Source organism: Rutidosis leptorrhynchoides, chromosome 7 (genome assembly GCF_046630445.1).
Source record: "Rutidosis leptorrhynchoides isolate AG116_Rl617_1_P2 chromosome 7, CSIRO_AGI_Rlap_v1, whole genome shotgun sequence".
Lineage (NCBI taxonomy): Eukaryota > Viridiplantae > Streptophyta > Magnoliopsida > Asterales > Asteraceae > Rutidosis > Rutidosis leptorrhynchoides.
This window is the reverse complement of record NC_092339.1, coordinates 76,706,043-76,721,029: the sequence shown is the minus strand read 5'-3', so window position 1 is coordinate 76,721,029 and position 14,987 is coordinate 76,706,043. Positions and strand designations below refer to the sequence as shown.

Below are 14,987 nucleotides of genomic sequence, written 5' to 3'. Positions count from 1 at the left end.
ACAAAATGAAAGAGATGAGTATTGATTGTTTTATTGTAAAGATAAAGCTTGAATTGATATTTTACAATCTTACAAGAGTCCCTATTTATACACAAGGTGACTAACGGCTATATGCCTAATTACAGCAACCCATTTCATATTTTTGGAATGTTGGCTGGCTGTGATCCTCCATTGTATGCTTTGCTGTCATAGAGAGGGAGATGATGACATTGATCTGATCCCAAAATCTCAATATTTATTTCCCTTTTTTATTTCTAACAATTGGTACTTTGTGATTATTTGGTTTATTGCTTATTACGTTTATTATTTTTATGTAATCAAACATATATTTTTGAATGTTAAATCCATAGTTCGTATGTATCCGTACAGTTAAGTGACACATCCCTACGAATCAATCCAAAGGATACGGATATTAAACACAACCGTACGGCTCCGAAACATATTCGTACGTGTCAATTATCAGATATAAATAGATGGTTTCGAGTTGTAACTCAAGATTGCTCATTTTTACACAACCCCGGCCGTATTCATTCACTCTAAGGCGTCTAGCAACTTTGTTAATCTGTTTCTAACCCTAAAGCATTCATTCTTTTGCAAATTGATGGGTGTTTAAATTTGATTTTGATTGAAACTTAATATTGAGGATTCCGCACTCGATATCTAGATTAACGATTTATTTAATACACTAAATTGATCCAACAATAAATATTTATATTCTTAAATATATATATAAATTATAAATACATAATTATTGGAAAGTTTAGTTTGATTATTGATACTTAATGTAATGTAATGGTACATCTGTCTTTAGAAATGATGTTTATGCTTAGATGGTTGTATTTTAACCACCATTATAATAACAACTTTTAAACAAATCATCATTCAAAATATAAAAATTACACGCTTAGAGTTATCGTCGAACTCTATTTTCTAATAGGGAACAAAGTACAGTGAATTTAAACTTTCAAATATCTATCTATACATATATATAAAGCGCATCCCTATCTATGATGATATACTCCGAAGAAAATTTAAATATGGAAGTTACAAATTTTTTAGATTTTAGATATATATTAGACCACATTTAATTATTACTTACGAGCTTTAAACAGTACATGTGAGGATAATTGAAAGGTTTTTTCTATTTAATTAGTAAATTGCATTTATCATAGTGAAGGATTTCAATTACTCCGTATATATTATTTTATAATTTTTTTTTCTAAGAGCGACTTAATTTTTACTATAATTTTTAATTACCGTGTAACGGCAGGCTCATATACTAAAGACCATTCTAATTGAAAGATAATTGAAATACTTTTTTCATTGTAATACTATTATATAGCTAATTAATATCAATGATAACATTATCGAAAACCAATTTATAAGTCGTTCAACGCACGAGCTTATAAAACGTGTACAATATGCTGACATGTCAACTCCTTATTTATTTTTACCGCACGTCATTCTATCAGTTCTTCTCATCTATTATCTATTAACTAATTGATGTTATTATATTTAATACAGAATAATTTGATATACGAATTTCATTTTATATACGGATTGGATTTACCTAAAATATTAGTCCTTTTTATCTATTAATCATATTTCAATTACGGATTACATGTAATATATGTGATTGCATTTTCCTAATATATTAGTCCTTCACATCTGTTAATTGTATTTCAATTACGGATTGCATTTAATGTACGCAATGTACATTTGTTTCATTGTATTGAACTTTTTTTGATTAGTTTAAAAATATCATGCAAAACACATACTCTTCCATACAGGATTATCATGTAACGAGTCTATTTTATTTACGGTTTCATGTTCTTAATTATAGTCTACATTTGATCGATAACATATGTAATTATCGTCAATACTAAGAATTTTAAAACTAAATTTACAATTTTCGTTCAAAGGACGGACTCATAAAACTAGTACTCGTATATATCTAATGGTAAACTCAGATCCCGTTAAAGTATTTTGATCGAATGGTCCGAACTAAGGTTAAAAGATATATGGATACTTTATTGGGCCATTCGCAGTAGGCTTTAGTAGGCATATTGGGCCTTTTAAATATTTTAATATTCTTCTCTCTTTAGTAGAATCCATGATTGCAATGCAGTAGCTTCGGTCACTACATGTGAACAAATATAAGATCTAAAACAGTTTTACTATTTTTGAAAGTCAAAGTCAAATGTTACTATTATCATCAATTATAGATATGCAGTTTATCTGTTTTTTTGTCAAAGTGTGTAAATGGAGTAGTTAGTAATCCGTAATTAATTTTTACAGTGTTATATTATTGACCAATTATTTTCTTCTAAATTTTCAAAATTGATTGTTTTTTTAGGGAAATCATAAACTGACCATGCAAATAATCCATGGTATAAAGTATAAACTGAGCCCCTACGACCATGCAAGTACAAATTAAATTAAAGCCAGTAAATTTAGACACGTGCGGGAACAGTATTTATTTATTTATTTTTTGGCGAAAAAAAGTTCAATGCAATTATGATAAAAAAAATTAAATTTGGAAAACAATGGGATGGATATATGAAGGATTTATATAGACATATATCAATAACACCTGTAAATATTTTTTGATCATAATTAACCTCATAAAACTTGACAAGAAATATAATTAAAATTTTATGACAAATCAAATTTTATCTTCCATAGCAATGGAATTCTTACAATGAGCAATAGCAGCTTGAATAGCAGCATGTAATTCATCCATAGTACTTTCACTTGTTACACTTTTGGTAGGACTCACAGTTCCTGAACCAACAAATATTTGACTGTTCGCCGGAGATGTCCTCATGGACGCCGGAGCTGAGAATTGTCCTCTTTTTTTATTCATCGCCGGTGGTTTATTACTCAATGAGTTGCCGGAATATGAATAAGACTGGTGGATGAATTTCCTAGTTGACCTCTTTGACTTTGGAAATGATAATAATGGTTTCACCATTTTCATGTATCTTTTAATGAGTTGGGTCAAATCTTTCTTGTTTTTGTTTTGATTTTCATGATCATGAACTTTTTCTGTTTCATCATCACTTCTTTTTTGTGTCCACTTGGGTATGCTAAAGATTGAAAAAGATTTGGACTTTGGGTGGTTTTGAGTGGTGGTGGTGACGTCATGGTCGTCGTCGGAGAAGGTGGTTTGGTGGTGGCAGTGGAAGCTCGTGTTTCCGATGGGGTTAGTTTGGTCATAAAGAAGGTTTGTGGGAAGGGTAAAACTGTCCATTGAATTTGTTGATGAACGAGGGGATGGGATAGTGAGGTGTGAGATGAAGTGGAGAGGCAGAAGGTGGCCGTGTGAAAAGATTTCATCCGCCGGAGATAAGTCAATGGCTGCCGGAGTATGTGGTGGTGGTGGTTGGATAAGAGTGGAGGTTGATGGTGGTTGTGGGTGGAGTGAGATTGTGAAGGAGAATTCACGGGTGGGAGATGAAGAAGGTGATATAGGGGTGGTGGTTTGTGGTGGTGATGTGGTGGTTTGTGGTGGTGATGATGGTGGATTTTGGTTAAGTTGCATTGATTCTTGTTTGTTGAAATAACTATGTTTATTCTCAAGGTTGTTACTCATATTTATAATTTCCATGCTTACCTAATAATTATTGGTATCCACAACACAAAATAGGCCGATAGTGAAGCTAAATATCAAAAAGTAAGATAGTGTTTTGTCAGAGAGAATGAGAATTATTAAGAGTTTTGGTCATGCTAATATAAGGGTAGTGTTAATAGTTTGGACTCAATGGAACAACTACAAACTTCAAAAAATAAATAAATAAATGGTAGGCGTTGAGAAGACCCGACCCAGGCCTTTGAGGTTTCGGGCCACGATTAATCGAACTACTTTTAATAAGTTTGTTGTTCTTTTTTTTTACATGTCAAAATGTCTTATTATTAAAACCTTCCTAACAAGTCACTAGAAAGTAATAACATACATTACAATGGCTTAATTAAGCAATTGTTTTAGGGAATAATAAGTTTTCATCTACGGAGTATTACAAAGTCAATTAAACGAAAAATTACGATTCGAATCAAATAAAAAAGTCTTTCTTCAACATGTGGGAACCGAACAATATGTTGTTGCGATATCTCCATAAATGTCAAAGATAAGATGCCATGATCACATATAACTTGGTTTTCAACTTCGTCCTTTCGTTCTGTAGCCATTTGAACAAATCCAACGATGAGTCGAAGTCACTAATACCTTCTTCATTGATCCACAACTTGATCTTTCTCCATAATTCCCGAGCTAATACACATCCAAATAACACGTGATTCTACTCTATGATCACAAACAAGACAACCAATATCATCGACAACATGTTAGCTTTCCACCCGAATAATCTTTTTTAAATCGTTCCCCTAAAGACTTCCATTGAGTTAACTGCTTCTTCGACACACCCATAAGAAGATCGAGATATGAAAAAGGAAAACTCCCTTTAGAACATCCAGCAAAAGATACAAAGTCATCAAGTTCTAAGGTAGACACACCAACACCAAATAACGATGATTTAAAAACATTGATGGCTAAACCATACTACTTGTAAAGCAAATCGAAGGTGTCAAGCACACAAGCCAAGTAAGACCTGCACCACTTTGAAACAATTATGGCATCGCCCGCGTAAAATAAACGCGAAATATTAACTAACGATGAGCCAACAATAGCCCCCTTTTAATCGGCCAAAATCAATTTCCCGTCCTTCCATCACTACGAGAAATAAAAAAAGGACTCAACGGATCTCCTTGTCTTAAACCTCGTTTTACCTTGAATTCCTTAGTAGGACTCCCGTTTAAAAGAATGGAGGTACGAGACGACCCGAGGCACATATTAATCCATGCTTGCCATCGTGTACCAAATCCCAACAAGTCAGACATATAATCTAAAAAATCCCAACGAACTGAATCGCATGCCTTCTCAGTGACCACCTTATACCATCCAATAGTTTCGTTAAGAATTAACGGACCGTCCAAAACTTGACGACCTGAAACAAAAGCCGATTGTTCACTGCAAATAATTTTATCATTAATCTTTACCATTCTTGACTCAAGGACCTCAGTGACCACCTTATAAGTAACAATGATAAGAGGAATCAGGACGGTAATCTTTAATAAAAGACATATTACTTACCTTAGAAATTAACGTAATGAATGCCGATCCAGAAACTTTGGGTATCTCGTTATCCTAAAATCTTTTGCAATACATGCCACGAACTCAACTTTCAGAATATTCCATAACTTGTTTAAAAATGAAATAATGAACCCGTCGGGTCCAGGGGCTTTATTACTCCCACAGTCCCATATAATATCATGAATTTCCTCCTCCGTAACGGTATCTTCCAACAATCAAATCTGATACAAAGAGGTGATGATGGAGCATAAAACTTATCCTTATAAAACTCAGAAAAAGCGTTTTTGATCAACAGTAGTTCTGTAATCCAATCCCATTAATAGTAATACCATTAATCATTTGCGTTTTGAGTCTTTGTTTAATATGATAGTGAAAAAATCCCGAGTTTTCATCCCCTTCCATGTTCCATTCAATTCGCAACTTTTATAATAAATCAATATTTTTATCTCTATCAATCTTATCGATGTCGTAAATTGCATTTCGTCTTTCTGATCGGGTCATAAACACCGATCATGATTGTTATTAAGAGGCGAATTTTATGTGTATATTTGAGGTTTAAAAAGCTACTTCATGAGGTTTTTACAATGGGTAACGATTCGAGACGAAAACGCAAAAATAAAGTTTAAATGCGAAAAAAATGAAAAAAAGGACCCAACCGTAAATTACGGCTATGAGGTGTAAATTATGGCTGGGGTCAGTTCGGAAATACCCTCAGGTCAAGAAGTGGCGTATTTTTACGGTTGGAGTTTATGGCCTGAGTGTAAATTACGGCTGGGTGGCGTAATTTACGGCTGAACTTATTTTTGGATAGAATTTTGAGCCGGATTTGAGGGATTTGCTACTTGAGAAACACCCTACTTCATCCCTATATATATGAAACCCTAGGCAACGAATTATACATCATTCACATCAGTTTTAAGAGCCAAACACACCACAATCATCATCATTTTTTCCAAGTTCAAGGATTCAAGCCAAGCTGTAACATCCTCAGATCGGACCTAGATGTAAGATGGCCTTTTTGCCCTTAGGCATAATTGTTTGGTTAATTATGCTTTTATTTTTATTAAATGTTTAGTGTTATTTTATTATTTGGTTAAGACCAGTTTATGACAAGGGTCACAGAACAGGTTCTTTTATTTAATTTGGACTCCGTTAGGGCAGTCAAATTAAGTACGAAAGTTATCAGATAACTGGTAAATACCCGTGTGTGTGATGGGATATTGTGTTTAACATAAATATATAAGCTTGTTTCAGCTCACTTCTCTCATTTTCTTGAATCTTCCACACACACACACAACGTACCTAATTTCTCCTACTTGAAAACCCTAATTCTCAATCTTGTTATTGGAGTAAAAATTGTGTTGTTAAGATTGTTACTCAGTTTTCGTGATCATTTCAAGGTATCAATACGCGAATTTCAGTCTCAAATTGATTGATTTGTATGGTTTTAAGTTAGGTTTTGTCAAAGTGGGTTTTTATGTCAAATTGTTCGATTTTGATGTTGTTTGAAGTATAAGATTTGCGAGTTTAAGTCCCAAAAGGTTTTGTGCATAAGGGTAAAAAAAACGAGTCCAAATCGAGATTTGGTGATTTGGGGATGAAACTCGTCAGTTTTCTGCTGCTGCTGCACGAAGAACACAACCGTACGGTTGCAGCTTGCAACCGCACGGGTACATTGTGCAACCGTACGGGTGCATGTGCAACCGTACGGATGCAGTGGTGTTGGTGCAACTAGGCAGTGAGTGTGCAACCGTACGGATGCACGATGCAATCGTACAGATGGACTTGCAACCGTACGGGTGTAGATCAGAACTGCAGTGTTGTTTAATCTGGATGTTTTCTAGCCGTTATGCTGTCTGTGTGACTTATGATAATCAGGATGTAAATTCTGAAAAATGCATAAGTGTTAAGTAGACTTTTTTAGCGGCAATTTTTGATACTCATTTACTGTACTGTGCTGTTTTGTGTTAACAGACATAAACTAACTTGATTTGCCTTATGTTCAGGTGGTAAGGATAAGGAAGCCACTCAGTGATAGATTATCTGAGCTAGTTGCTGGTATTTGGTGAGTGGGTCTATCTCCGGATAGAGTATTAAGTAGCTGACACGCTACTTGTTCAGACTCTTTACTCTTATGTTTATATCCAGTATGATTGCCATGTGTAGTTAGGTATTGACATGCTAGATAGGACGATTGCATGACCGATTATCTGTGATCTTATGTGCGCACTGTTAGTTGGACACCAACCGGGGCGGCAAGGTAGGGAACCCACCGAGGCGGCAAGGTAGGGTTTGTGTGAGGTCGACCGTGGTAGCCTGGTCGGGTCATGATGTTACTGATTGTTCAGTATAGCATAGAAGGACGCATGTGTTGCGTCTGGACGGTTATGTAGTGGATTCAGTAAAGCGAACTACCGGTAGACTGTAGCCAGATCAGCTAAGTTGTGTGCTCAAACAAGTCGCCGATCCTCATATTGTCAGTTGTTTATTGTATGCTAGTTCAGGACGTTAGCATATATGTGACCTTTGCATGTTCAATTGCTTATGCTTGGTCTGTTCGATAGTATCCATTCACTTAGCAGTTGTGCTAATTCTCCCACATTTCCACCCCTTGCAGATTTACGTACTGCTGATTAGGATGGGTGTTACAGATGGATTAGAAGACATGTTTGACTACGAGTTGACTCTGATGTTTTCTGGTTTTTTAATGTTTTAATGTAACACCGATGTTTTGGAATGTTGTATTCATGTTAACTAAGATGATTTATTAGCTATGGTTTGTAAATGTTAACAAGAGTTATTTTTGAAATGTCCCGTTCATATCGATTATAAACGTTTCATATTAATTGATTTCCTTGTGAGGTATTGACCTCTATATGAGACGTTTTTCAAAGACTGCATTCGTTTTTAAAACAAACCATAACCTTTATTTTATCGATAAAGGTTTTAAAACCATAATGTAGATTATCAAGTAATGATAATCTAAAAGATAACAGTTTTCACACGACCATTACATAATGGTTTACAATAATATTACACATCGATTTAAATCTCTGAATGCAGTTTTTAAACAATATATTACAAGCATGCTGACTCCAATTCTTGTCCTTAATTTAGCATGCAACAGCGGAAGCTTTTAATAATCACCTGAGAATAAACATGCTTAAAACGTCAACAAAAATATTGGTGAGTTATAGGTTTAACCTATATCATAATAATAATAATAGACCACAAGATTTCATATTTCCATTTCTCATAAATATACATCCCATACATAGAGATAAAAAATAATTAATATGGTGAACACTTGGTAACCGACATTAACAAGATGTATATAGAATATCCCCATCATTCCGGGACTCCCTTCGGACATGATAAAATCGAAGTACTAAAGCAGTTCAAATTCTCTGACTGGGGCTTGTTAGTGCCCACAGATCTATCTTTAGGATTCACGTCAATTAGGAGCCAGTTCCCTAATTCTTAGGCTACCAAGCTAACAGGGGCATATTCGATTTAGATAATTCAACCATAGAATGTAGTTTCAAGTACTTGTGTCTATTTTGTAAAACATTTATAAAACTGCATATATTCTCATCCCAAAAATATTAGATTTTAAAAAGTGGGACTATAACTCACTTTCACGTATCTTCACTTCGTCGGAAAACAAGACTTGGCCACGAGTCGATTCACGAACCTATAACAAATATATACATACATATCAAAGTATGATCGAAAAATATTCACAACATATTTTATTACGTTTTAACGATTTAAATTTGTTAAGTTAACAGTCTAACGTTAGTAGTGCACAATTAGTTGTCCACAGTTAGTAATACAGAAAATAAGTCAATATATATTATCTCGAATCAATCCACGACCCAGTGTATACAAGTCTCAGACTCGATCACAACTCAAAGTATATATATTATTTTGGAATCAACCTCAACCCTGTATAGCTAACTCGAGCATTACCGCATATAGAGTGTCTATGGTTATTCCAAATAATATATAGATGACGTCGATATGATATGTCAAAACATTGTATACGTGTCTATGGTCTATCAATATTACATAATATATGTTAGAATACATGTATAATACAATATAAGTTAGTTAAGTTATGGTTAGTATAGATTTGTTACAAAGTTTCACGTAGCTAAAACAAGCAAAAATACCCAATTTTGTTTTACCCATAACTTCTTCGTTTTAGATCCGTTTTGAGTAAATCAAGTTGCTATGGTTTCATAATGAACTGAAATTTATGAAACTAATCAGAAAAAGTATAAGTTTTTAGTCGTAAATACAGGTTACAAGTCATTTTTGTAAGAGGTAGTCATTTCCATCGAAAGAACGACATCTTGATGACCATTTTGAAAAACATACTTCCACTTTGAGTTTAACCATGATTTTTGAATATAGTTTCATGTTCATATAAAATATTATTTTCCCGGAAGAACAACTTTTAAATAAAAGGTTATCATAGTTTTTAACTATCCAACCCAAAACAACCCCCGGTTTTACTACAACGGCGTATGTCCGGTTTTACGGTGTTCTTCGTGTTTCCAGGTTGTAGATCATTAAGTTAGCATATTATATAGATATAGAACATGTGTTTAGTTGATTTTAAAAGTTAAGTTAGAAGGATTAACTTTGTTTGCGAACAAGTTTAGAATTAACTAAACTATGTTCTAGTGATTACAAGTTATAATCTTATAAAATAAGATAGTTTTATATATATGAATCGAATGATGTTATGAACATCATTACTACCTCAAGTATAGTAGGTACACCTACTGGAAATGATGAAGAAATAACTTGAGCTTCAAAGTGAGACGACCCTCCTAATCCCCATAAGGACGAATACAACAACATATGATTACATTGCGAGGTATTTGACCTCTAAATGATACATTTTCCAAACATTGCATTCGTTTTTAAAAGACAAACTTTCATTATATCAAAAGTTAACAGGCATACATACCATTTCATAATATATCAAACTATCAAAGACTTAACAATAATCTTGTTGAACTCAACGACTCGAATGCAACGTCTTTTGAAATATGTCATGAATGACTCCGAGTAATATCTCTAAAATGAGCAAATGCACAGCGGATGATTTCTTTAATACCTGAGAATAAACATGCTTTAAAGTGTCAACCAAAAGGTTAATGAGTTCATTAGTTTATCATAGTCGATCATTTCCATAATTTTAATAGACCACAAGATTTTCATATTATAAATATAATTCTCATAGCAGAATCCTCTCGTCTGCATAAAGGTAAAATCATTCATATGGTGAACACCTGGTAACCGACATTAACAAGATGCATATAGAATATCCCCAAAACAGAATCCTCTCGTCTGTATAATAATAAGTCAAAGTACTAAAACATCCGTACCTCGGATGGGGTTTGTTAGGTCCATAGATCTATCTTTAGGATTCGAGTCAATTAGGGGTACTGTTCCCTAATTCTTAGGTTACCAAGCTAAAAAGGGGCATATTCGATTCGATAATCCAACCATAGAATGTAGTTTCGATTACTTGTGTCTATTTCGTAAAACATTTATAAAAGCAGAGCATGTATTCTCAGTCCCAAAAATATATATTGCAAAAGCATTTAAAAAGGGAGCAAACGAAACTCACCATACTGTATTTCGTAGCAATTATGCATATGACGGCACTGAACAAGTGCAGGGTTGGCCTCGGATTCACGAACCTATATTAAGTATATATATTTATATGTTGGTCAATATCTGTCTAACAATTTAGGTCAAGTCGTAGTGTATCACAATCCTAATGCTCGAGATTATCATGCAAAAGTCAACAAAAGTCAATTTGACCCAAAATGACTTCCAAAATCTATACATGTTTATTATTTACATAAATATAGTCGTTATATATATTTAAATATATTTATCAAATTTTTAATAGAGTAAATAATACAAGTCAATTATTAATAATTAAAATTTATATTAAAGTTTATATATAATAAAAATATACTTTTATATATCTCAGGTAATAAAATTTATAAAGTTCACTTAATATCATAAAAATATAGTAGTATGTGCTATTAATGTAATTATATTACATATGGTAAAAATATCTTTGTAACACATTTTTATTTGGTAAAATAATATTGATAAATAAAAGTTGTATTATTTTGTAATAATATTAATATTAATTATTTTAATAATAATAATAATAATAATAATAATAACAATAATAATAATAATAATAATAATAATAATAATAATAATAACAATAATAATAATAATAATAATAATAATAATAATAATGATAATATTTATATTTAGTAATAAAAAATATAATTTTTTATAATAAATAATAATCTTTTATAGTAATGCTAATTTCATAATAATAATATTACTAATAATGATATAAATAATGAAAACGATATTTTTTATCTAAATTATAATCTTAATAATATTTTAACTGAATCATGATACACATACTCATTATTTCCTAATCGATTTGTTTAATAGCTTTTAGTTCTCTTTTACATCGCATTCATAATAATGATAATAATAGTAATCATAATAATTAGATGATACTAATATTAGCTTTAATGATAATGATACTAGTAATAATAGATATTATAACAATATTAATGATAATACCAATAATAATATTAATAATAATAATAACAATAATAATAATAATAATAATAATAATAATGATGATAATAATAATAATAATAGCAATTTTAATGATAATATTTATACTAATAATGATAATGATAATGATAATAATAATAATAATAATTAGATAATAATAATAACGACGATAATAACGACGATAGTAATAATAATTATTTTAACAATGATACTTAAAATTATAGATAATTCAATTGACTATATCTTTTAATCCGTTCATTGAAACCATACGCTTTTTAAATGAAAAGTTATTAACTTTTCGCCAGCTTTCCAACGACATGCATATCATATACCTTATCTCAGTAGCATATGTATTAAATTCATGATTTATCATAAACTATTTAACGATGAAAATTAATCATACAAGCATGCATAATCATATATACTCGAGCACTAGTCAGGGATACACTATTGATATATAAAAGATAAGATATGAATGCTCACGTATCAATATTGTGATTCAATATTGCAGGAAAGTACGCAGACGCGACAGACATGACAAACGCTAGATTGGCCTCACGAACAAAACCTCCGAACAATACCCATAACCTCCATAGTTATAACCCATAATTTCCTTAGCTCTATCCCGCTCAAAAAACTCGTTTGAAATAACTCGCTCATGACCTCGTCGTAGTATTTTATGTATAATACTAATAATAATAATACTAATACTACTAATAAAAATATTAAGATTAATAATAATATTAATCTTAATAATAATAATAAAAATTATAAATATATATATATATATATATATATATATATATATATATATATATATATATATATATATATATATATATATATATATATATATAGTACTCGAGAGATAGATAGATGAATTGTGTACCAGAATGAAATTCGTTCGACTTTTAAAGTCATGTAAACCTCACCTACCCCTCATGCGATCGTATGAGATTGTGTGGAGAGACTCATGCGATCGCATGAGTCTTGTTTACAGCACATGAATGACAAAAACTCCTACCGACACATTATATTTATATTATTTAATATATAATATATTTAATCTTTAGAATTAATTAAATATTATATTATATTATATTCTCGTGCATAGTTGATTTTTAATTTTAGCACCGATGAATTGTACGCTGACGCTCGACTTACGTACTGGTTCCGGTTTTTCGAACGTCCTTTCGTACGCTTAGAAAACTTGTACTTTACCTTTCGCGACACATACCTTTATCAATAATTAGACTTATTTCACCAATAACTATACTAATTGAAATGTAAGTTATTCATTTGAGTGTTTTGGTCATTAGCTTCTTTAAATCAACGCCTCGTTATTTATCAAAATATATTTAATAATATTATTTTAAATCAAAACATTTTATGACTAAGTTAATATTATATTTTTTCATTTTGTAAAATATATATATATTTTCCTTTAGAAATATAAATATATACATATTATATATGTTTGAAATATTTATCTAATAATATAATATTTAGTTTTTCAAAAACTAATCGTTTAAATAATAAAATTCATTATATCATATGGCGTTTTCATTTTAAAACTTAACTAGGTATAGTTCATTTATGTACTAGCATTTATTTTAACTTCTTAACGTACTAATTAACATATCTAAATATCAATCGAATCAATAAGCGATGTTACTATCGTTTACTTAATTAATTTGAAGTCATATATATCTAATATACATAAACACGTTTTAATATACATTGCAAGCTATTTATATATCTAACAACTAATATTTTAACTCACATTATTTAAACAAAGACATTTTAATAATTGAGTTTTATTATATCGAAAAACGTTTTCGTGCATTTGAAACTAAATCAATTGATTATTATGAATTTTAGTCTTCCACTAACTTTTATCTAATTTTCATCATTTGACACTTTGTTCTCATATGTAGATCACTTTACCAATTATTTCGAATACCGTTAAAAAGAATAGATTTCTTAAATCATAGTGGACCTCATAACAGAGACCCGTAATCATATCACAATGTATCTAATAATTCAATCATCTGATATTATCTTATAATTCCTTCGTTAAAAATATTGGAACAAATACGTTCCTGTAAAGTATTATACCTTTAATACTTTGTTAGCATTCTCAAGTTATAATATATATACGTATATATATATATATATATATATATATATATATATATATATATACATATAAAATCATATTCACTTATGTAATGGTTCGTGAATCATCGAAATTTGGTCGAGGTTAAATGAATGTATGAACACAGTTTAAAATTCTCGAGACTTAACTTCACAAACTTTGCTTATCGTGTTGGAAACATATAAAGATTAAAGTTTAAATTTGGTTGGAAATTTCTGGGTTGTCACACAAAGTATCTTGGATGGCTTGGAAGTTCTTGAAGTAGAATCATGACACGAAAACAAGTTCAAGTAAGATTATTACTTGAATTAAGATAGTTATAGTTGTAGAAATTGAATCAAAGTTTGAATATGAGTATTACCTTGAATTAGGATGACAACCTACTGTAAATAACAAAGATTTAGTGAGGTTGGATGATCACTTGAAATGGATTTGCAAGATTGGAAGTAAGTTAACAAACTTGAAAGTGTTCTTGATGTGTTCTTGAGTAGTTGTTTTGTAAGTTGATCTAGGTTAGGATTTATGAGCTAGATTAATGTAGATTATGAAGGAAATGATGAAAAACACTTAGAACAATATGAGAGAACTTGAGAGAGAGTAGTTTGATGCATGGAAATTGAAAAATGAATGTGTTTGTGGAGATGCAAGTTCACGTGAATATGGGGTTGGTATATAGGCTCCATTAGTTTGTAATTTTGTGTAATCATTCATGCTAGTTGCCAAATGATGGTTCCCACATATTAGGTGACTCACTAAGGGCTGCTAAGAGCTAATCATTGAAGTGTATATACCAATAGTATGTACATTTAGGAGCTAGGTATTGTACAAGTACGAATACGGTTGCATACGAGTAGAATTGTCGATGAAAATGAATGAGAATGTAATTGTAAGCATTTTTGTTAAGTAGAAGTACTTTGATATGTGTCATGAAGTCTTTTAAAAGTGTACTAATACATCTTAATACACTATATATATATGCATTTTAATTGAGTCGTTAAGTCATCGTTAGTCGTTACATGTACATGTTGTTTCGGAACCTTT

At 31.1% G+C, this 14,987-nt stretch overlaps 2 protein-coding genes across 3 annotated transcripts; both read right to left on the bottom strand.

The window, feature by feature from the left end:
• Window positions 1–1,906: 1,906 nt before the first annotated feature.
• LOC139857882 (BRI1 kinase inhibitor 1-like) lies at window positions 1,907–3,746 on the bottom strand. Of its 2 annotated transcripts, none has more exons than XM_071846733.1 (2): window positions 2,701–3,745; window positions 1,907–2,163 (listed from the first exon to the last, which is right to left on the bottom strand). In XM_071846733.1, exons 1-2 carry the CDS (start codon window positions 3,608–3,610, stop codon window positions 2,141–2,143), a joined length of 933 nt encoding a protein of 310 aa, XP_071702834.1. In that variant the 5' UTR covers window positions 3,611–3,745; the 3' UTR covers window positions 1,907–2,140. The 2 variants fall into 2 exon arrangements, with proteins under 2 accessions (XP_071702834.1, XP_071702833.1); XM_071846732.1 differs by having other exon boundaries at window positions 1,908–2,140; window positions 2,701–3,746.
• Window positions 3,747–4,707: 961 nt separating this feature from the next.
• LOC139859359 (uncharacterized) lies at window positions 4,708–5,058 on the bottom strand. The gene has a single exon (XM_071848148.1). It carries the CDS (start codon window positions 5,056–5,058, stop codon window positions 4,708–4,710), a length of 351 nt encoding a protein of 116 aa, XP_071704249.1.
• Between the last annotated feature and the right edge of the window lie 9,929 nt (window positions 5,059–14,987).